The sequence below is a fragment of the Archocentrus centrarchus genome, chromosome 16 (genome assembly GCF_007364275.1).
Source record: "Archocentrus centrarchus isolate MPI-CPG fArcCen1 chromosome 16, fArcCen1, whole genome shotgun sequence".
Classification (NCBI taxonomy): domain Eukaryota; kingdom Metazoa; phylum Chordata; class Actinopteri; order Cichliformes; family Cichlidae; genus Archocentrus; species Archocentrus centrarchus.
In genome coordinates this window covers 15,983,355-16,007,037 of record NC_044361.1, presented here as the reverse complement: position 1 = coordinate 16,007,037, position 23,683 = coordinate 15,983,355, and the positions used below count along the sequence as shown (strand labels likewise).

Sequence of the window (23,683 nt, the reverse complement as noted above, 5' to 3'; positions counted from 1 at the left end):
AACTGAATAGCAGCAACAAGCCCATTCAGTGTATTTTTTCTTTTAAGAAGAAAGACAGGATGATTCTTTCAGAAGTAAAGATGGAAAGAGTTTTGCCACTGCATAAAAGACTGTCTGGGCAAATAGTTCAGCAATATGAAATTAATGTTTTTTCCATATAAGCATCAATGATTTTAGGGATTTCATATTTTCTGGTACAGTATGTTATAAATGATTCAGAGAATCTGAGCAGCTACTGTCAAACTGAGCGAAGTTTGTCACTGAAACCCAAATACAAGTTTAAACTGTTCCATACAAAGAAAAGCTCCACACTCACTGCTCATCTCAATAAATATGCCTGTTCAACTGCACATCAACACAATTATCTAATCAGCCAATCACATGGCAGCAATACAATGCATTTAGACATGTAGATATGGTCAAGTTGACCTGCTGAAGTTCAAAGAGAGCATCAGAATGGGGAAGAAAGTTGTTTTGAGTGATTTTTTTTTTTTTTTTAGAATTTATTTCGAACAATCAAAATTAAAAGAAAAAAAAACAGTTTACGAAAATAAAACATACATATATGTATATATCCATATGTACATATATTTACATATACAACAGATACATGGCATTGTTATTGGTGCCAGACAGGCTGGTCTGAGTGTTTCAGAACCTGCTGTTCTATCTACACAACCATCTCTAGAGTTTACAGAGAATGGTCAGAAAAGGAAAAAATACCCAGTGACCACCAGTTCTCTTGATGAAAATGACTTGTTTGTGTCGGAGATCAGAGCAGAATGGCCAGACTGCTTTGAACTGATAGGAAAGCAACAGTAACTCAAATAACCACTTATTACAATCAAGGTATGCAGAAGAGCATCTCTGAATGTACAACACACTGAAAATTGAAGCAGAAGGACTACAGCAGCAGAAGACCACACCGGGTGCCGCTCCTGTCAGTTAAGACCAGGAAACTGTTCTCTGAGTCATTCTCCCTGTTCAGTTTGGGGGCAATTTGGGGGGCTGGTGTTTTATATATAATTTTAAAAATTGAAACGCTATTGTTGATTTATTTATTTTAATTTATTTATTTTAGTTATTTTGTAGATTATCAGGTCTACATCTACTAAAGTCTGAGCTGCAATTTGAACAAAGGTTATGAGCATAATCTGGCCATATGTCTCTGATAAAGCTTCATTGAAATTATGCAATGAGTATTCAAATCTTTTCTCCCAGCATGCTTTGTACCAGGAGAAAACTGTGCACAGCTCATTATCCACCACAAGAAGTCGCCATACACCATGCAAACAGCAAGCACTCTTTGCATGGTGTGTGCATACAACTCAGTGTAAAAGATATAGGCTGCATTTAGTTACAAAATATCCTGTCTGCGATTACACTGACCACACTGAAAGCTGAAGATCTTTATATAGAATCTACAATATGCTGCAAATATGTCCAGCAGCAAGACCGATAAGAGGAAGAAGAAGTAGAGTGGTAATAATGAAAGAAATGGAAACAAAGAAATGTCAAGCTGGACATTAGGCACATAAAGCATCTAAGCCACAAGGTGTGATAATCAAATGTAAACAAACAGGGTTCCAAGACTCTAATAACCAACATAATTTATCACTTCCTCCCAGATAATCAGATATCACAGTAATTATAAGTTTTTGAATTTTGAATTAAAGGTTCATCCAAACTGTAAAGAAATTTAAGAAAATCTTTTTCCAAATTAAAAAATAAAAAAGACAACAAAAATGAATAGAAATCCTTGTGATAAAGTATGATAACAATTCTGCCTACAGCAACAACAAGCCTTAAGCAAAAAAAACTCTTTGAAGGTGTGAATGTGTGTAACCACATGCTGTGAAATTTGTCTACACAGGCGTCTGGGAAAGATCTTAATTAGCGAGACACAGGAAATGATATCTACTCTTCTATTTCTGTCCTCCTCATTGTTCAGCTGCTGTTTTTCCAGTGTCAGGTCTGGACATCTACAGACATCACGTCAATACCAAAATAAAAAAAAAAAAAAAAAAAATACTAGAGTTCACATTATTTTGCACTACTACTAGTGAAAATTGTTTGCAGAAGAGTACAAATGCCCTGCGACAAATTGACCTTTAATAAGACTTTTATTCTCTGCTCAAAAAGAAACACTGAAAACACATAAAATCTCAATCGGGTGAAAAAAAAAATCATGCTGATATCTATACTTATATGGACTGGGTAATGTGTTAGTAATGAAAGGATATCACATTGTTTGATGGAAATGAAAATGATCAACCTACAAAGGGCTGAATTCAAAGACACCCCAAAAATCAAAGTGAAGAAACGAGGCAGCAGGCTGGCCCATTTTGCTGAAATTTCATTGCAGCAATTCAGAATAGTAATCAGTAGTTTGTATGGGCCCCATATGCTTCTATGCATGTCTCACAATGTTGGGGCATGCTCCTAATCAGACGATGGAAGGTGTCCTGGGGAATCTCCTCCCAAATCTGGACCAGGGCATTACTGAGTTCCTGGACAGTCTGAGGTGCAACCTGGCAGCATCAGATGGACCAAAGCATAATGTCACAGAGCTGTTCTATTGATTTAATCAGGCAAGAGTGGGTCAGTCAGTGGTATTCAATTTTATTTATATAGTGTCAAATCACAACAAACATTCACTTCAAGTTGTTTTATACTGTAAGGTACAAACCCTACTATAATTACAGAGAAAACCCAACAATCAAAACAACCCCCTATGAACAAGCACTTGGCGATAGGGAGGAAAAAAAGCCTCCAGCAGAACCAGACTCAGGGAGGGGCAGTCATCTGCTGTGACCGGTTGGGGCTGCGGAGAGAGAGACAGGACAAAAGACTGGTGTGGAAGAGAGACAGAGATTAATAATAACTAATGATTAAATGCAGAGTGGGGTATAAACTGTGTAAAAAGAGGTGAATAAAAAGAAACACTCAGTGCATCATGGGAACCCCCCAGCACCCTAGGCCTGTTGCAGCATAACTAAGAGATGGTTCAGGGACTCCTGATCCAGCCTTAACTATAAGCTTTATCATAAAGGAAAGTTTTAAGTCTAATCTTAAAGATAGAGAGGCTGTCTGTCTCCTGAATCCAGATTGGGAGCTAGTTCCACAGAAGAGGGGTCTGAAAGCTGAAGGCTCTGCCTCCCATTCTACTCTTAAGTATAATAAATTAGAGGAAATCTATCATTAAACATGCAGCTTTTTGACCCTTGAGGGCCTCAAAGTAAAATCTAAAGGGTTTGAGCTTGACGCATTTTTGGACCTGATCAGATCAGCTTTTATCAGTGGGAGACAACCAGCTGATAACACGAGTGACCTACTTTTGGAGGTACCCCTTTTTTTTTCTGCCCATGCTGACAGCTGTTCGATACGAAACCATTAACAGTGGTAGCTGGGGAACACTTGCCACCAGGATGCACTATGGGAGAAAGGCAGCGGAGGCAGTGCGATGCTTTGGGCAATGTTCTGCTGGGAAACCTTAGGTCCTGCCGCCCATGTGGATGTTACTTTGTGTCATAATTGATTGTCTAATTGGACTCAAAGTTCAAACTTGCAGAATGAAGTTCAGTGCATTTATTTACAACAATGAAACAGCAAAAAACAGCAATGTAAACTGGTGTAAGTCCAAAGCCACTGATTTCATAACTCCTCACAGGTACGTTAATCATCCCAGGTGCATGAAGCTGGAAGGAAGAAGGCCCGCCCCTGGAACACAAGGTGTGGTTGACACATCCACACAGAGTGAGAGGGAGAGGGAAAGAAAGCTAGAGTGGAAAACTGAGTCAGCCAGCCAGGAGGACTGGGGGACCATGACACTTTGCCACATACTACCTACCTAAGCATTGTTGCAGACCATTGTTGTACACGCTTTCACAGTATTCCCTGATAGCTGTGGCCTCTTTCTGCAGGACAATGTGCCCTGCCACAAAGCAAAATTGGTTCATGAATGGTTTGGGGAGCACAGGAACGAGTTTGAGGTGTTGACGTGGCCTCAGAATTCCTCAGATCTCAATCCAATTGAGCATCTGTGGGATGTGCTGGACAAATAAGTCCAATCCACGGAGGCCCCACCTCGCAACTTACAGGACTTGAAGGATTGTTTGCTAACTTCCCAGTGTAGACACCACAGCACACTTTCAGGGGTCTAGTGGATCCATGCTTCGACGGGTCAGGGCTGTTAGTGCAACAGAAGGGGGACCAACACAATGCCTGATCAGTGAATACAGGATAGCTCTAGTTAACCAAAACTAAACTAAGGACAAACTGAGAAGATTTTGTGGCTTTGGAAAACACCAACAAAGAACACAGAACTACCACTATGAGTTGAATATGTCGTCTGTCTCATTATGTCCAGAGTTAATTGTGTTTTTCATATTAACTTTTTCTCTGTCTCTATTCCAGGAAGCAGGTTTAGCTAAATCTCTGAGTTTGTTAACCCTGAAATGAGACAAACTTGGATTTTCAGTGAGTCACTTACCATGGTAACAGACTCTGTGAACATTTTCTTCAACAAGCTCTGAGTGTCTCTCTGACTCCTCCCCTTCTGCTGCGCCTGAACCTGTCTGACACACTGATTTGTTTCTTCATTCGATCAGAGGAGGGAATTAATTTGAAGATGTTTATGTTTTTACAAGCATTGAAATCCCAGTTAGACATCCTTTCATTATTTCTCACACGCAACATGAGCGCTTTCACAGCTAATTGATATGAGCTCTTATTGTCAATAGGCTATAAGGATGGAGACAGCAATTACATTACAGATTTATTATCAGCTTAGAATAAAATAAATGTTGTCTGTTAGTCAGAATAAAGTCTCCATCTTTGTAACTCTGTGACTCTTTGCAGAGTAAAGCAGCTGTCAGGCTGTCAGTCAGTTCATCTGAAATATATGTTACTGTAGCAATCACAGTTTAAATGTATAAAGCTTTAAATACATAAAACACTGATCAATGATCGATCATTTGTCGTGTTGTAAAAAGTCACACTGATGGAAAAATGTTTGGATCTTGGAGATGATGTAAATGTTGATGAGGCTGAAATTACTTTATGACTTGAAAACTGAAGTAAATGTATTTAAAGTGGCTTAAATGTGACTTAAATGCTTAAATTTTGAAACTTATGGTGTTCGAAATTCAGAGCATGAATCTTGACATATTTTCCACTGAAAATCACGTACATCAGTCTCAGTGAACCTACTCAGAACCGGAAACGCCCAACGGGATCATAGGCTCACTTGTACAGTCCACTCGCACAGCAGGAGGGAGAAGGATCATGGAATCAGAAAGGATAAGGCCCATTTCCAGTTCACACTCCAGTCATTTCCCAGGTCATCCAATCCTGATCCATTCATAATGGCTTAATTTTTCATCCTCCCCACACTACCACACACTACACAAAAAACAAAAAAACCAACAGGTCCAAAAAAAACCATGTTCCTATTCCTACAGAGGGAGAGTCCATATTAGCCAAAACACACTACACTAGATATGTAACCATGCAGTCACTGTTAATACCTCATCCCTGCCTGAGTGTGCAACACACTAGTTGACCTGTCATAAGACTTTCTAAAATACAACATGAGGTTACAAAGGTCAAGGTCAGAGATGTTCTTGCCTCCCACCAAGGCCTTAAGCATATGTGCGCATCAGATATAACAGGCCTTACCTTCACCCCAGTAACATTAAAGCCTACAGTGTTCATTAATTCAGTGTGTGTGACTAATATACTTTTATCACATGATATAAAAATAGTGACAGTAGATATCAGTATAAAGGTGATACCAAAAATCGCCCAACAAAAGGAAGGGGTCTTTGTGAAGTTACTTCAGTGAAGTTGATATAGAGTGCTTAATATTTTGAGTAACTTAGTGTTTGTGATTGCGACAGGTTACTTTTGGTGAGGATTATTTGTTACTATAGGTTTTGTTGGGGTTTTTGTGGATAGTAACTTAGTAGTAATAGTAACTTTGTTTAGATGGTCCTCTGGTTTGTGACTGTTGCACTTTTGGGTATGTTATTATTGCTTGAAGTGACTGTACAACATTTGTGTAAGGGTGGTTGTTATGGCTGGGGTTAAAAACCAGTCATGTTGTAAACCTCCTTGTGTAACTTGTCTCTCGCTAGTCTATCTGCCTTTGTCTTAAAATGCTTTTTTGGGTAAACAAAATTGCAGAGAGACATGGAACAGTGTTAGTATCTTGAGAGGACTTCTTATTGGATCAGTGTGTGGCTGTCTGAATGCTACGCTTTGAACGTTGAGTCTCTGCTGTGTTTGACATCTGTGCTTGGTTTCCCTGGTGGCCATTATTTTTTCCAGTCTAACGATCTGAATGGCCAACTCATTAAACGTTGTGATGTTGCGGCTGCGGACATGTAGGCTCAAGTGTTAATTTTTGATTTTTTAATGATTGTACCATTGTCACTGGAAGTAAAATTGTCATGCATTGTTTGAATTTGTTCTTTCATTTTACTTTATTTAAGGGACCAGAGATCCTGTGCAGGACTCTGGTTTTTTGAAGGGGGGTGTGACAACCCACTCTGCCTACCTTTTGGTCTGCTTGTGTCGCAGAACTCCTGCTTTTTTTTTTTTTTTTTTTCCTCTCAGCTCTCAGCGGAGACGGTCGCACTTTTCTTCTCTCCCCAGCCCTTCCTTTTTCCCCTGCTTTGCTGCTTGCTGCTTTAGAGCCTCTCTTCACACAACTTCCGAACTGGAATTTATAATTATGGATCTGGTCAGCTGGTCTCTCCATGCCATTGTTTTTGATCAATTTTTCACCATGAGGAGATTGGGGGAAGGAGAACCCTATTCCCTCTTATCAATTGACATTCCAGCTGGCTACGTTATGGATTCCTGTGTGGTGTGGAAGATGACGTGCCTGGCCGTATTGTTAATGGAATACACACACATTTGGCTTATTGACACTGGGATTTCTCCGAATTGGACCAGGAGATACCTGGCTTGTCGTTGCAATTCAGGAAGTCTAGGCAGCTGTCTGGCCTTGGTAAGGCTGCTTATGACGGGAACGCGGGAAGGGTACAGACTCAAACTCAGACTCTGTATATCTGGAGCTGATTCTGAGGGGTAAGATCTTGGAGATGTATGTATCTGTTTCTGCACGGCGAAGGAACGAACCAAGAAGATTCGGATGAATTGGATTTTTCGCCACAGAGAGGTGCCAGTAAGACTGAAGGCTGTCAACAATTTAATCAGTACAGTCTGTACCAAAACGAGTCATAGAATCAGGAATTTGGCTCCCTGGCGGCCTTGGACTGCCGCCTATCAAATTGTCTCCGGGATGTTTGTAAACAGATGCTCTACGCCCCCGCCGTCCTGTCTTGTGACCTGTGTTGGACTGATCTCCCTGACCTAGCTGCTGATGAACTCTACATCTTATCAGAACTGTTAGCTGAGGAGGGAGTTTGAGTCAGCCCCACAGTAGCACGACCCCCCCCCCCCCCCCCACTCGCCTCCGCTGGCTCCCCTGTCCATCCCTCCCCACCCTAGTGCTCCCATGCTATATGTTTCTGCCCTGTCGCAGAGGTTTTTGTAACCTTATACTGCGAATGTGTGAATGTATACAAAGTATGAGATGATTTTTTTCCTCACTCATCCCTATATGTTTTCACTATGGTTTCTGTCTTTTTAATGGCAGCGCCTCCAGAAGGGGGGGCAGCATGGCCACAGTTCACCTATCTCCCCATGTTTGTTCTGTTTGTCTTCTTGGATGGGTGTTCTGTTAACTGTAATTTCCCCATTGTGGGATCAATAAAGTATCATCATCATCAAGCATTAGAGAGCTGGAGTGGCTCGTTTGCCAATCAGTGACACTGGCAACACCTGGGCCAAATGTGTGCCAGTGCTCTATATAAGTTCTCACAGATCAGTTGATGTGGGGCTCTCCTCCGTGAGACACTTCTTTGGTTTTGGGTCAGGTTTCTTGCACTTGACAACACTGCATATACTATTTCTTCACTCATGCACTCACTGACTGTACTGACTACACATATTGTGGTTAGTTTAAGTTCTCCCTCTGTTCCTTTAAAATAAACAACCTTTTAATTGGCATTTGTGTGTGTCTCCCTTTTTTGTCATGGCCGTGCGGCCCGGTTCGTGACAGTTACAGTCAGCACTGACACGTGATCATATTCCTCGATCCACTGGGTTAAAATGAATGCTCTGCTCTTTAGTTACCCATTGCCATGGTGAATCTCCATTGCTGATGGCTTTCTTTCTCTACTCATGCACCCACTTTACTCAGGGCTAACATACTCAGAGTTGATTGAACTATCTCTGACTTTTCTGTTCTGGAACGGGAAACTCGGAGTTGCTGAGCTCAGAGTTGATCAAAAGTCAACACAGGGTGAGTAAACCCAGTGTTCCGTGGTCACAAAGCCTGAAAGTAACTGAGGACCGGGTCCTCCTCCTATATTGACTGCCCAACCAAATTCTTGCCAACCACAGAACATTGGATACACATGAACAAGCTGATTCACCAGAAACTTCAGCCACCTCTACTTTTTTCCCATAGACCACCACATAGGGGCTATGGGAGATGATGGTTTGATGACGGATTTCTTTCTGTACTTAAACCTGAAGTGAACATACTCAGAGTTCATTGAACTTACATTAATGAGCTCTTCTGGAACAGGAAACTGAGTTGCTGATCTCAGAGTCAATCAACTTAGTTTATTTTTAAACTTTTGATGAACTTGGTTCCTAGAATGGGGCACAGAAAGCAAATTTCTGACTCATGTGCACATGTTCCTGTTATACTGGAGAAGTACATTGTTCATTTTAAAAAGAATAGCTTGCACAGAGCATGTTCTCCTCTTTCTCACTGTTACTGCATTGTATTTCTTCTCAAAGCAAAATTTAGCTGAAAAAAAGATGAATAGTTACAAGTTAATTCATTAGGTAAGCAACTGTTTATCACCATAACACAGCAGCGTTATTTACAAGGGACCATCAGTAGAAGAGGAACTATGATACAGATTTTATTGTTACTGAGTGTATTCAGGTAAAGGTAATAGAATACATTTCCCCCTTTCTTTTCTTTTCCCACCTGAATAAATAAAGATACATTTTTCAGAAATCCACATCAACACTTTGGTGGGGGGAAAGTAATTGGCAGGATAAGCAGCAAACAAGCCTATTTACAAGAAACTAACACCTTGCATGAAAGACAAAAAAAGAAAAGAAAAATTAAAGTAATGTTTTAAAAATGACTCAGACCCATTATTTAATTAATTAAGACAAAGACAAGATATAATATGCTGCTTTTTTCTTTTTTAAAAAATATTTACAGCTAATCATGAGGTAAACTACGAAGATACATTTATGTGAAAGTTTTCACAGGACTGTATGCAGTCCTGTGAAAAGAGGATCTTATTTATGATCTTATTTACAAGATCAGACCTCGCCATGCCCAGAGAAATACTGAGATGGGGATCTCAGATTCTATAGGCCTCAGTTAGCATGTTAAATGTTAAATGTTAAACAGTACAATTAGAAAAAGACTGATGGGTTGTTTAAAAGGGTTGCCATAAGAAAGCCTCTTCTCTCTAAAAGGAACAAGACAGCACAGCTTAGGTTTAAAAAGTTGCATTTGAACAAATCACAAGACCTCTGGAACAATGTCCTTTGGACACATGAGATCAAAGTGGTGATGTCTGGTCATAAGCTCACTGCACAGCGCCATGTTTGGAGAGAACCAAACATGGCGCTGTCATACCAACTGTCAGCACGGTGGTGGAAGGCTGAGGATTTGGCCTTGTTATACAGCTACAGGACCTGGGCAGCTTGCAGTCATTAAGTAGACCATGAGCTCCTCTCTGTACCAAAGTATTATAGAGTCAAATGTGAGGCCATCTGTCTGACAGATGAAGCTTGGCTGAAAATAGGTGTAGCAATCCCAAACACAGCAGCAAATCTACTATAAAATGGCTGAATAAGGGTAGATTTGTGAGAGTGAGTAGAACTGAATATGAAGTAAAAATATGAGCTGTATCAATATAAACATTGGCTTAATCTTTATTTATGTGTTCCAAATCCCTTCCAGGTCATTTCAGGGGGGAAAGGTTTGCAAACCCACCATGTTTGTCATGCAGATATTCCAGCTGCAGTTTCATTTTCTTCCTTCTGCAATTGTGACTCAGAGAAATGAAGCACTCAGCATAACAACATGTCAGATACAGTACAATTTATCTTGGCCATGACAACAAATATGTTTCCTGTTTGCTGACATGGCATGGCAACTATTTCCTTGAAATTTTGTGCTCCTGCTACTGTGCCTATTTACAGTACCTATTTATGGGTAGTTGAAGTGGGAATTCAAAAACTTCTCATCATGTTGGAAAAGGACATGTCCTCAAACAATATGCAGTAAAATACAAATTTCCTGAACTTACAGTACCAGTCACATTGTTTCTAGAATATCCAAATCAAGGCAGTCTTTGATTATGACTGTGGGAATATTCTTCATCTCACCCATACAAGTATGACAGTAGCTTGTATGAAAGTACTCATAGGTAAGCTTTTTTTTAAAAAACTTTGCTGATAATATTTGCATACTTAAGTATGTGGGCCATTTAATTAGGCTGTTGCAAAACACCATAAATAAAAATATGAAATCTAAAGTATGAAGGGAACATTATATTCACAGGGACATGGACCAGGGAAGCATGTGGGGTATGTACACAAACACATCTTTTGGTCTTTGGGTCTTTTGGAAACAGGGTCCAGAGCGGACCGTTTCAGAAACACACCGGCTTGTGTTCTCATGTAAAGGCTTGAAACCGGGGTGATCTGAAAACGCGTGACTCGCACGTGCGCACTATGTTTGCAACGGCCACAGTTTTTCGCGCATGCGCAAAGTGATAAACAGTACTCAAGTTAAAAAAAAAACAAAACAATGAAAATAAGTTACAATGAAGCTCTAAATATTCACAACATCAAAAAACTCTAAGCAAAAGCACAAAAACCCTGGAGCCACGACACAAGCATCCCTCTTTTTTTACTTTTACTATCTTGGTTTAGGAGACAGAGGCATTTTGTACATGTTACTATGCTTATTCATATTTAATAATTCCTTTATTATGAAGGGTTTAGTTAGTTCCTTCCTGTTTTACTTTATTAGTTTCTCTGTCTTGTGTCTTGTCCCAAGTTTTACTTCCTTCCATTGCTGTTTCCCTGTGCTGAGTGTCCGACACGTTTTCTCCTGATTGTCCAGGGTATTCACTCATAGGCGTGTCTCGCTTCTTTCTTGGTTGTGGCGTTTGTCGTACTCTTCAGTAATCTCACTTCTGCGCTCCCTGCCTGTTTCTTGGATTCAGTTTGCATTTTTTTTCTTTCACCATCTGGATTTTGTTTGGACTGCCTGTTTGGATTTTCCACCTTCCAAAGGTGCGTTTCCTGTTGATTAATACTGCCTGATTCTGCGTTTGGGTCCTTTCATTCTACGCAATATGACACATCCTGACTTATTATGCCTTTGATCTTACTGGGGGAGAAATAAAACTGGTCTCTACTGGATCCATACTTAATTACAGTCTTTTTTCTTTACTTATTATTATTATAAGTAATAATAAAAATTATTACTCATTTCAGGCAACAGTTTCACTAAAAAAAACAAAAATAAAAACTTTCCAGGCACTGACACATCCGCACACACGCACATTGTTCAGATTAGCCAGGGAAGTATTTAACTTCCATCCAAAAAAGAAAGAAAGTCTGTTTCCTGCTTGTGTGACTACTCAGTGACCAGCGTGCTGTGTGTTAATCTGGTTTTAGAAGTTGCGTTTCATGAGGGTTGAACTGAGTAGTAATGTTGCGTCCACTGCCAGCTTCGTGACTTCGTGACATGTGAATGTGGCCAAAAAATACTTCAGTGTCTGGAATCAGAGTATCAGGAACCTTCTCTTAAAAAGTCGCAGTGGGGAAAAAAAAAAGATCCAAATGTTATTCACCTCATCAACATTGTCAGCTGCTGATGAGTTTGCCCCGAAAAACAGTGGTCTTAATGGATATTGGATGGTGAGCTTTTACTACGTAAATACCTAAATTAACCACAGAGCGCAGATGGTGGAATTATTTTTATAGTTCTCCACCACAAGAGGACGCCGTTGACCATGCATACGACAACAATAACGGAGTACAACGGATACGCAGAAATGACTGTATGAGAATAATTTCATGAAGCGTCAATGATATGCAGCAGAGATGTACAAAGAAAAGAAGAAGAACAATAAAAAAAAATCACAAAAAGTGTATATATATATATATATATATATATATATATATATATATATATATATATATATATATATATATATATATATATATAGATAGATAGATAGATAGATAGATAGATAGATAGATAGATAGATAGATAGACACACACACACACACAGAAGATGGGGAAGCTAATTCTGAATAGAAGTCAAAGTTGTAATGTGTGATGTGAAATATGGCAAACCAAAGAATAATGCCCCCGCCCCCCATTAGAAATCTACATGTTAAAATAATAATGATAAACATTTTGTTCAAAGTAACAACTGGTTTTCTGAAGGTGTGAAAATGCATTAACCACATGTTCTGCTCTGTATTTTTTTGCCTGCTTAGATGTATCATTCAAAGCTTGAACAGCATACTACTGATAAAGATCTGACTTAAGGACACACAGGAAGCACCATCTGCACTTCTGTTTCAGTGCTCATCATCATCTCGCTGCAGACTTTAAGAGTGTTAGTTTATCTCTGCATCTACAGCCATCACATCAGTAACAGACGGGGGGGAAAAAAGAAGCCTTGACCTGTAATTCCTGACTCTACCTGGTTGGAAGAGCCATCACTGAAACATCACCATGTCAGGTGAATGTATTTTAACAGTAATCCAGAATCTGGTGTATCATATTTATTGTGTCATATTTTGCAGAGTTCATGAAAATATTTGTGTTACAGTGTGTAAAAAGCCACAGATACTTCCTGAAGTCTAGCTCTATATTTATTCATGGGAACATTTCATTTGAGGCTACAATGCTTTAAAATTGTTTGCAAAAAAGTAGATATATATGAACTTTTACAATGTTGTTGAAACTGATCTTTAACAAGGCTTTGATATCTTCTATCATCTTTTTTTACACCATTATTGTAAAATTCAACACTAATCATGTTAAATAATATGATTACAAAAGAAAAGGGGTGCAAAATTATGATAACATAAACAAACAGACCAAATGAAATATCCACTCTTTGTTTTTCAATGGTATGTTGTGACACTAAGGGGTTTTTGGCTTCATAGGACCTGACTTCAAATTAGTTGCAGTGGTGACGTAGGCTTACAGACAGGAGGTTTAAATTCTGTTCACCCACCAGGTGTCTCAATAAGTCTCTTTATCAACTGCCTTAACCACAATACAGGATCATTATTTATGGTACTCTCAGCCAACCAAAGTGATAAATAAAAACAGCTTTCTTTAAACAGATAACTTTAACTGGCACGTTTTTTCTTCAGTCCAGATTAAAACTGTTGATAATGTGCATTGCTAAGTGTGATGTAACATTTTAATGGTAAATGGTAAATTTTATAGCATGTGTTGAAATAATAAAGAATAATCACAAAAATCTCTCTCTGCAGATGAGAACAGCACATCCTACGATTACTCTGGTTACTATGATGACCCGAGTGACTACTCTCCTTCCAATTTCAGTGATGTAAAGAACTTCAGCCAAGTGTTTCTGCCCACTCTGTATAGTTTGGTTTTCATCCTGGGCTTCATAGGTAAGTGTGTCCTCTTGTGTGAGTTGTGTTTACACATTGCAGGGACCTTTCTGGGAGAAGAAAGCAATTTTCCCAACTTGCTTATTGTTACTATTTTACATGCAACAGTATGAAAGTCATACTATTTGTGTTTTCTCTCCCACAGGTAATGCGCTAGTGGTGTATGTTGTGCTGAAGCACCGCAACCAGAGCAACTTGACAGACATCTGCCTCTTCAACCTGGCTCTCTCCGACCTCCTCTTCGTCTTCACGCTGCCTTTCTACACTCACTATGCCAGCGCTGGCCAGTGGACTTTTGGAGGCTTCATGTGCCGTTTAATCTCCGGCTCTCACCAGACTGGCTTCTTCAGCAGCATCTTCTTCATGATCGTCATGACGCTGGACCGCTACATGATCATCGTGCACGCTCACAGGGTTGCACGTTATCGCACGATGGGGGCAGCCATCACTCTGACCGTGTTCATTTGGATGCTGAGCTTGTTTGTGTCTCTGCCGGACTTTATCTTCACAGAGGAAACCAAAGAATCCCAAAGACTTGGGTGTGACTATCCCCAGGAGAATAAAGTCTGGGAGCGTTACGATCTGTTCACCACCAATGTGCTGGGTCTTGTGATTCCCCTGTTGGTGATGGTAGGTTGCTACTCCAGGATCATCCCCACACTGGTGACCATGAGGACCACAAAGAAGCACCGCATAGTCAAGCTGATCATCTGTATAGTGGTTGCATTTTTCTTGCTCTGGGCCCCATACAACATTTACCGTTTCTTGAAGTTTCTTCAGGAAAAAACAATAATCCAACAGGACCTCACCTTGGACAAAAATTTAAGGCTGTCAGTAGCAGTGACCGAGGCTATTGCTTATACTCACTGCTGCCTGAACCCCATCATATACGCTTTTGTGGGACAGAAGTTTATGAGAAGAGCCTTGCAGCTGCTGAAAAGGTTGGTGCCTGGTTACATCAGAAATTTGTACAACAGCTCATTCAGGAGAAGCTCGGTTATCTCCAAGTCTTCTGAGGTCACCTCCACTTATGTGATGTAAAGGGTGGATGCCATGAATGTTATTACTGCAGCCCATATCTTATTTTTTCTTGCAGTGATTTGTTTTGTTAATTTGGTAACTTCTAACTGCCTCGTACCGCAATGTTCTTCACCGGTGTCTCGTTTTCAAAGTTTGTCTTTACGTTTATACCCTTTGAATCTGCAGTGGTATACTTTTTTTTGATCATAAGATTTCAGCTGTAGCGCTGCCATCTGCTTTACAGTATCTCAAGTGTTTTCTGTGTAATGCAGCTATGCAATGCCCTTTCATCCTCTGCTCAGACTTATTGAACCTTGCATGCTTTAAACTGAGCCTGTGGTTTGCAGAGGCCTGTAACAATATGTTTTCTTCACAAATGTTTATAATAAGCAGGAATTTAGCACAAACATACCAAAAAATAGAAAACAGACAACACCAACATTTCATTCAAATGTATGTAAATATAGAGTGAGGTGCTAAAGGCACACTTTCACATGTCACATGCCATCTTTCAGAATGGAATTTGATGAATTGATATGTAACAAACTTTCAAGTGTTGAGTTTTGTCCCAGTTTTGTAAATATGTGCAGAATAGAGTTTTATAGAATGCATTTTATTTTCACCTCAGTAAGATTTGCAGCTTTTTCAGATGCCCTTTGTACAAAACCTGCTCATTGTCTTACATTGATATCTGCTCTCATGTTTGACTTTATGCACTACTTTTTTTTTGCATTATGACTCCTTGTATTTGTAATAATCTTTGCCAACAAAGTTGATTAAATCTACATGACTCATCTCTCATCCTGGTTTTGTGTGGTGGTTTTCTTAAGACCATAAGTGATGGTGCACATTTTGAGAAGAACAGCTTGCAGTGAGCGTGCTTTCCTACATGTCTCTTTGTCACTGGAGTGACAAATTCTGTAAATACCCCAGTTTATTTACTAAGCATGTAATTGTTATTCACCATAAAAACAGCAGGATGTTCTTTACTCAAGTAAAGTTGAGCAGGTTGAGCTCCTGACAAGCTTAATGCTGTTTTCAGCCTATCAAATTATATAAGAGGTATATTTTTGTTTGGCAACACATATTAATACATACAGGGACATTTTTCAAAAAACCAAAGCAGTACCTTGGTAGGGGGGAAGTAAGTTCCAGGGCAAGCAACAACCATCTCACAAAAAAGCTGAGACACTGTGTATTAATATTGTTATTATTAATATTATTATTGCAATGTCTTGCAAATCATTCAAATGCCATATGCAGTTCAAATAGTACAAAGACAAGTTACAACATGCGGAAACTCTGTGTGTGTGTGTGTGTGTGTGTGTGTGTGTGTGTGTGTGTGTGTGTGTGTGTGTGTGTGTGTGTGTGTGCGTGTGCGTGTGTGCGCGCGCGCGCGCGTGCGTGCAAGTGTGCGTGTTTAACATATGCTTATTTTGAGTCACAAAAGTTTAGAGAGAGAACTGGAAATATGTAATGCTATGAAGTAAAGAGTGCAGTTGAAATTTTACAGGTGACTCTATACTTCATTGACATACTTGAAAAAAAAAAAGAAAGGCAGGATGAGTGTCTCAGAAGTAACCATGATGCCATTTATGCCACTACATAAAAGACAGTCTGGGTAAAAATGACGTGGAGATGTACCACAATGGCAGCAAACAGAGAGCAAAACCATGAGGACAGACGTATGCTTTATTTTAGAGTAATATTGCACAAAACACTTAAAGCTAATTCTGAACAGAAATCTTTGAACAAACACTAAAATCAGGCACGTGTATTTCTTAATCAAAGCTGCAAATTGTGATGACCAAAACCAAAGGAAGAGGTTTTCACTTCCACCCAAATAATCAATAATCATAAACTTTTCTGATTGAATGAAGCACTTTTTTTTTCAAACTGTAAATAATTTGAACAAACGCAATGCTTTCCAAATCGATTTAAGTGAAAAGAAAAAAATCAATGTAAATCTATATGAAAAAATAAACAGTTTGAACCTTTTTCTTTTTTTTGGTTGCTTAAAAAAAAGCCAACATTCGGTTTTGAAGGTGTGAAAATGTATCTAACCACAAGCTGTTTTGCAGTTATTTTTGGCTTTCTTGATGTCAGACAGTCTTCTGGTAAAGCTCTCAGTTAAGGACATACAGGAAGCAACATCTGCACTTCTGTTTCAGTGCTCCTCTTTATCGGACTGCAGACTTTGAGAGTGTACAGGCATCACGTCCATCAGAGGGGGAAAAGGGAGCCTTGAAGTGTAATTCCTGACTCTACCTGGTTGGAAGAGCGATCACTGAAACATCACCATGTCAGGTGAACACATTTTAACAGCAATCCAGAATCTGCAATATTTGAAGTTTGATATTTTGCAGCGTTCTTGAACATATATTTGTGTTATAATGCACAATGTTCAAGGCTGCAGACTTTATTGTAGGCGTTTAAATTCCAAAGCTCTAATACCTCAAATACTTCCTGATTTCTTTTTCTATATTTAATCATGGGAACATTTCATTTGAGGTTACTATGCTTGAAAATTGTTTGCAAAAAAGTTAAAAATATCTGCACTCTCACAATGTCTTTGAAAATGACCTTTGACAAGGCTTTTATATCTTCTAACATCTACAAACATGTATATGTTAAGTATATGTTATCTTTAATGTTAAGTATTGTAATAATAATAATAATGATATGGGCAGTATGGTGGCATAGTGGTTCACAGCTGAAAGGTTTTGGGTTCGATTTCCCCTTGGCCTGGGCCTTTCTGTGTGGTGTTTGCGTGGGTCTTCTCCGGGTACTCCGGTTTCCTCTCACAGTCCAAAGTCATGCAGTTACTGGGGTTAGGTTAACTGGTGATTCTAAACTGCCCATAGGTGTGAGTGTGAATGGTTGTCTGTCTCTCTGTGTTAACCCTGCAACAGGCTGGCAACCTGTACAGGGTGTACTCTGCCTCTCGCCCTATGAGAGCTGCGATAGGCTCCTGCCTCCCGAGCAGGATAAGCGGAAGAGAATGCATGGATAATAATAATACTGTACAACTGTGGTAACATTATAAATAATCTCATTACATGCAAAAGAAAAAAAAAAGTTTGTCAAAAAAGATCGTAACATGCACAAACAGAACAAAAGAAATACTAATGTTTAGTGCCCAGGTTTATGATGGTAAATGGTGACATGGGGGTAATTGGCTTTTAGCCTCATATACCCGTCTTCAGATTAGTTACAGGTTTAAATTATAGAAAGAACAGAGGGCAGTGGCATCACTGTGAGGAGTGACGGACATTGCTGTGACAGGAGTACCTATGAAAACCAGCAGGTGGCACAATAACCCTCATTATCAACTGACTGTGGGCTGAAAGGCCAAAACAGCAGAGCTGAAAGGAACATGGTGATCTTAGTAAAATCAACTTCAAACAGCATCCGCTCAGCAAGAGTAGCCTTTGAACTGGTATCTTCAGTTGGGATTTTATTCTCCTATCCCAACGAAAATGGCTGAGATAGTGTTGAAATACTACTATTAATAATAAAAAAACTCTCTCTCTCTCTCTTTCTCTCTACAGGTGCAAATGCCACAGAGAATACAACATCATACGATTACAGCTCTTACAATTATGGCAACATAGATGACTTCTCTCCTGACGACATAACCGATGTGAAGAACTTCAGCCAAGTGTTTCTGACATTTCTCTACAGTTTGGTTTTCATCCTGGGCTTCATAGGTGGGTGTGTCTTCTTGTGTGTATGCTCTGGGAACTCAGTTGTGTTAACACATTGCACAAACCTGCCTCCCTTTCTGGAGACAGAACAATTTCCCAACCTACTGACTGTAAATAATTTAGGGTAAAGACTCTGGTGTGCAGGTGTGCTTATGTGCCAAGGAGCGACTTGAGACACAGAAAGAAAGAGGCAGAGGTGATAGTATTTTGTTTACATGTGACAGGTGCCCTTATCATGTTTTCTCTCCCAAAGGTAATGGACTAGTGGTGTGTGTCCTGGTGAAGCACCGCAACCAGAGCAACTTTACCTCCTCTTCCTCTTCACGCTGCCTTTCTACACTCACTATGCCAGGGTCAGCCAGTGGATATTTGGAGGCTTCATGTGCCGTTTAATCTCCGGCTCTCACCAGACTGGCTTCTTTAGCAGTATCTTCTTCATGGTCGCCATGACAATGGACCGCTACATGATCATCGTGCACGCTCACAGGGTTACACGTTATCGCACAATGAGGGCAGCCATCACTCTGACCGTGTTCGTTTGGATGCTGAGCTTGTTTGTGTCTCTGCCGGATTTTATCTTCACAGAAGCAATGACAAATGATTCAGAGTCCCACGGGTTCGAGTGTGACTATCCCCAGGAGAGCAAAGTCTGGGAGCGCTATGACCTGTTCACCATAAATGTGCTGGGTCTTGTGATTCCCTTGTTGGTGATGGTAGGTTGCTACTCCAGGATCATCCCCACACTGGTGACCATGAGGACCACAAAGAAGCACCACATAGTCAAGCTGATCATCTGTATAGTGGTTGTATTTTTCTTGCTCTGGGCCCCATACAACATTTCCCGTTTCTTGAAGTTTCTTCAGGAAGAAAACAAAATCCCACGCAATAAAATCTGGGACCGAAACGTAAGGATATCAATAACAGTGACCGAGGCTTTTGCTTATACTCACTGCTGCCTGAACCCCATCATATACGCTTTTGTGGGACAGAAGTTCACGAGAAGAGCCTTGCAGCTGCTGAAAAAGTTGGTGCCTGGTTACACCAGAGATTTGTCCGACAGCTCATTCAGGAGAAGCTCAGTTATGTCCAGGTCCTCTGAAGTCACCTCCAGTATTAAACTGTAGAAGGTGGAGGGCAGTTGTAATTAGTTTGGCATCAATGTTTCACCCTGTTACTGCAGACCATGTCTTTTTCTTTTTGCAGTGATTTGTTTCATTCATTTGGTCACTTCTGTTATCCTCATACTACAATGTTCTTCACCAGTGTCTCATCATCAAAGTCTGTCTGTACACCTTTAGACTCTTTGATTTTGCAGTGGTATAATTTTTTGTTTTGACTGTAAGATTTCAGCTGTAAAGGCTCTTTACTTATAAAATCATTGTAACCTTGTAGCACTGCCATCTGCTTTACAGAATCTGAAGTGTTTGTGTGTGATGCAAATATGCATTCTTCTGCTCAAGCTTAATGACACTTGCTGGTGTTTTAAATGGAACCTGTTGTTTGCAGCAGGCTGTCACAGTTTTTTCACACGTTTTAAATGTGCCTGCAAGTTGACACAAACATACCAAAAAAAAAAAATACAACACCACAAATAAAACAAAGGTGATAACAGAACATTTTATACTTGTGCAAAAACGGTTTCAATCACATGTACACCAGTATGGAGTCAGGTGCTAAAAGTACATTTTATATGTTTCACATGCCATCATTTATAATAGAATTTGATAAGTTGATGTGGAACAACCTTTCCAGTGTTGACTTCTGTCTCATAATTATATATGTGTATATATAGTGTAGAGTTTTACACCCTTAATACATTCTCCTTGTTGCTTCAGTGACTTTTACTAGTATTTCAAATCTTCTTTGTACCAAAACCTGTACACTTACTTTAATTCACATATTTCTACAGAGTCTGATGTTCAGCCTTATACACTGGTTTCCTGATCCTGATTTTGTATGGTAGTTTTCTTAAGACAAGAAATGAAACTGCAGATCCTGAACTTAACTTCAAATGAAAGTCATAAACTGTGTTGTCATATTGGAGAAGAACAGCTTGCAGTGAGCATGTCCTGCCATTTCTCATTGCTACTGTGATGATAAATTCTGTACACATCCATGAAAAGAGAGACGTTAAAGAGACTGTTCCAAATTAATTTATCAGGTAGGTTATTAGTGTCATGGATCAACGGTGATCTCAAGAGGCAGACTTCTGGGGAAAGTTTAGGGAGGTTGATTTACAAGTCAAGCAACTCAGGGGATAATGCAAGGTCGTCTTGGGCTAGGTGGTTGTGGGACTTCCTGTTTCTTTTCTGGTTTACTCCTCGGGTCTGTTTTCCTCTCAAGGGTATCTTGTCTCCTTCCACTTGCAGTAATTAGTTCCCAGTTAACAATCCAGTGAAGACTAGATGCCACTTGTCAGCTTCAATAGGAGTCATGATAGCCACATCAGGAACAGGTGTGTGGGTCAGCCTCCTGCAGCAGCTGGTTCAGTAGGCGGAGACCCAGGCTAGCCCAGCCCAGAAAACAAACGCCAGAGAGAGAGAGAGAGTGAGCGAGACCCCAGCAGAACAAGTCCAGGACTGCCAGGGACCATGACAATTAGGTTCCCCATCATAAAGTAGTAGCATGTTCTACTACAAGGGACCCTTAGTGGAGGAACTACAATAAATATTTCCCTCCGCATAATAAAGATTTCATCGCGTGATTATATTGAAGTAAAACTGATCCAGTTAACCTTTGTAATTCCTAATAAGCTGATGTTAACAGCCAATGAGATTATATTATAAGTATATTTGAAAGAACACAAAATAAACGCCTCACCTGAATACATTTTTTTTCCTTTCTCTTTTCCTGCCTCAAACCAGTACACTTTGGGCCGCATGGTGGACCCCAGGTCTCCCAGCTCAACGGGACCCCCTGTGGCCGGCGACATTCATTGCATGCGTGCTATTGCCCCCGCCCCCCAGTGGCCAGTGATAGTCATTGCACCGCGTGTGACGGGGACACTCGCGCGCACACACAGACATGCACGCACGCGCACAGAGACACACACTCGCACACACAAATGCACGCACGCGCACACAGACACACACTCGCACACACACACGCACACACTCACACAGACACACATACACACACACGGACACTCACACACACTCAAGCACAGGAAACCGCAGCAGACCGGACCGAAAGAGAGGCTACGCAAAGGCCGCTGCAATCGCAGGTCGAGGACTTGACGACGTGAACCCGGGGATCGCGATCACGATCACCATCGTCATCGTCATCGACTTCAGCATCGCCAAACAACCGCTCGATCGAGATTGTGATAAAAAAAAAAAATCGCACTCATGGGGTTGGCCGGCTTCATTTATGGATGAGGCGACATGACCTACGATCACCATCATCATCATCATCATCCATGAAGAAGAAGAAGAAGAAGAGGAAGGTGCCGGAGGGCATGATGAGGAGAGAGATCGCGACATGCAGGAGGAGGAGGAGGAGGAGGAGGAGGAGGAAGAGGAATCAATGATGGCGTCGAATCGAGGGACCGTTACGTGGAGATCGACTCCGTTCTCCTCCGATCGCCGGCATTGTTCCTCGCAACGTCTCCTCGTCTTCGTCGAACCCGGGTTCCACGGAGCGCGCCCGCGACGCCGTGTCGCAAAACTCGACGGCTTCGGCGTTCCTGGCGTACTTTGAACCCCAACTCGAGGACCGGGTGATCGTGATGACGAACCTGGAGGCCGGCAGGAGGGCCGGGGCGGGGAGGGGGATCGACGGCTGGCGACCCATGGGTCGAGCCGAGTTTCGCGCGTACGTGGGACTGCTGATCCTCGCCGGCATGTACAGGTTGAGGCGAGGCGTGCGAGAGCCTGTGGCACCGGTCGCTCGATATGTCGCGCGTCCATGCACCTCAAGACGTTCCGCGCGTACTCCGTGGCCCTGCGATTTGATGATCGCGACACCAGAGAGGCCAGGCGCCTGGCCGCCGGGCACAACAAGCTGGCGCCCATCAGGGAAGTGTGGGACGCGTGGTGCGAGAGGCTGCCTCTCCTGTACAAGCCCGGACCCGAGGTCACGGTGGACGCAAGGCTGGTTCCCTTCAAAGGTGCGTTGTGTGCGCGTTGTGTGTGTGTGTGTGTGTGTGTGCATGCGTGCGTGCGTGTGTGTATGTGTGTGTGTGTGTGTGTGTGTGTGTGTGTGTGTGTGTGTGTGTGTGTGTGTGTGTGTGTGTGAATGAATGAATGAAGTTTATTGCCATGTGGGTGAACAAGTTCACACATTGGAAATTGCAGTTACAGAACACCATCCAAGAATACACAAAACACAACACACATGGGGGGATATGTGTCCTGGGGTCATGCAGCCGACTTGCAGCGCTACCTTTGGCAGGAGGAGAAAACAACACATCATGGGGAAGTTAGGTTAAAAAAAAAGTCATCTGGTACAGTGCTCAAAAAGAGCACTATACCAGGGTCCAAAAAAACCACCTTAGCAAAGCATTTGCACATGTAACGCTAGGACAGCGGCGGTAGGTGAGGTCAGGTCAGGAGGGAATGCAGACGGAGACGAGAGGTGGGGGCATTGTGGAGCCAGATGCCAGGTTCCAGCCAAAACAGTTCGCTGATAGTGGTGGAATTTCATCAGCGGCCGTGGTACACCAGACCCAGCTTCACAAATCACAACGCGGAGTGGGGGGAAGAGCAGCCGCACACAGAGCCCTGGAGAGAGATATGGTTGCCAACCCAAGGCCGGCAGGGGAGCCGAATTCCTGATCACAAATGTTGTTTTGGAACAGGCTGCTTGTTTTTCCAACAGCCTTCAGTCTTACTGGGAAACCATTCAAAAATCCAATATTCCAAATTCGTTGATTGCCGTCCTCACTGTGCAGAACCAAACTATATCTCCTGATCTAACCCCTCTCGCCTGCGAGCCCGCTAATCTTGCGGCTCAGGTCCACCAGGCTTTGAGTCTGAGTTTGTACCGCTCTGCTCAGCCCTTCCACCTGGGTCGGCAGCCTCTGCAGATGTCGAACCGCCATCCAGATTTTCTTAATTTGCCAGTAAAGCAGGTATCCACCGAGCCCAAACAGAGAAGATACCGCTACCAAAAAGCCGAATATATATGCGTCTTCCACGTCTTCCACTCCAAGGGCTGAGAAGCAC

The 23,683-nt window shown here is 41.4% G+C and overlaps 1 protein-coding gene and 1 pseudogene across 3 annotated transcripts; both read left to right on the top strand.

Moving 5' to 3' along the window:
* The first annotated feature begins 11,221 nt into the window (after nt 1-11,221).
* On the top strand, nt 11,222-15,600 carry LOC115794660 (C-C chemokine receptor type 2-like). Of its 3 annotated transcripts, none has more exons than XM_030750277.1 (4): nt 11,222-11,415; nt 12,780-12,881; nt 13,648-13,791; nt 13,937-15,600. In XM_030750277.1, the coding sequence occupies exons 2-4, from the start codon at nt 12,875-12,877 to the stop codon at nt 14,830-14,832; spliced, it is 1,047 nt and encodes a 348-aa protein (XP_030606137.1). In that variant the 5' UTR covers nt 11,222-11,415; nt 12,780-12,874; the 3' UTR covers nt 14,833-15,600. The 3 variants fall into 3 exon arrangements, with proteins under 3 accessions (XP_030606137.1, XP_030606138.1, XP_030606136.1); XM_030750278.1 differs by having other exon boundaries at nt 12,722-12,881; XM_030750276.1 differs by having other exon boundaries at nt 12,634-12,881.
* A 1,399-nt stretch (nt 15,601-16,999) lies between these two features.
* Nucleotides 17,000-20,019, top strand: LOC115794661 (C-C chemokine receptor type 2-like; annotated as a pseudogene).
* Nucleotides 20,020-23,683: the final 3,664 nt, after the last annotated feature.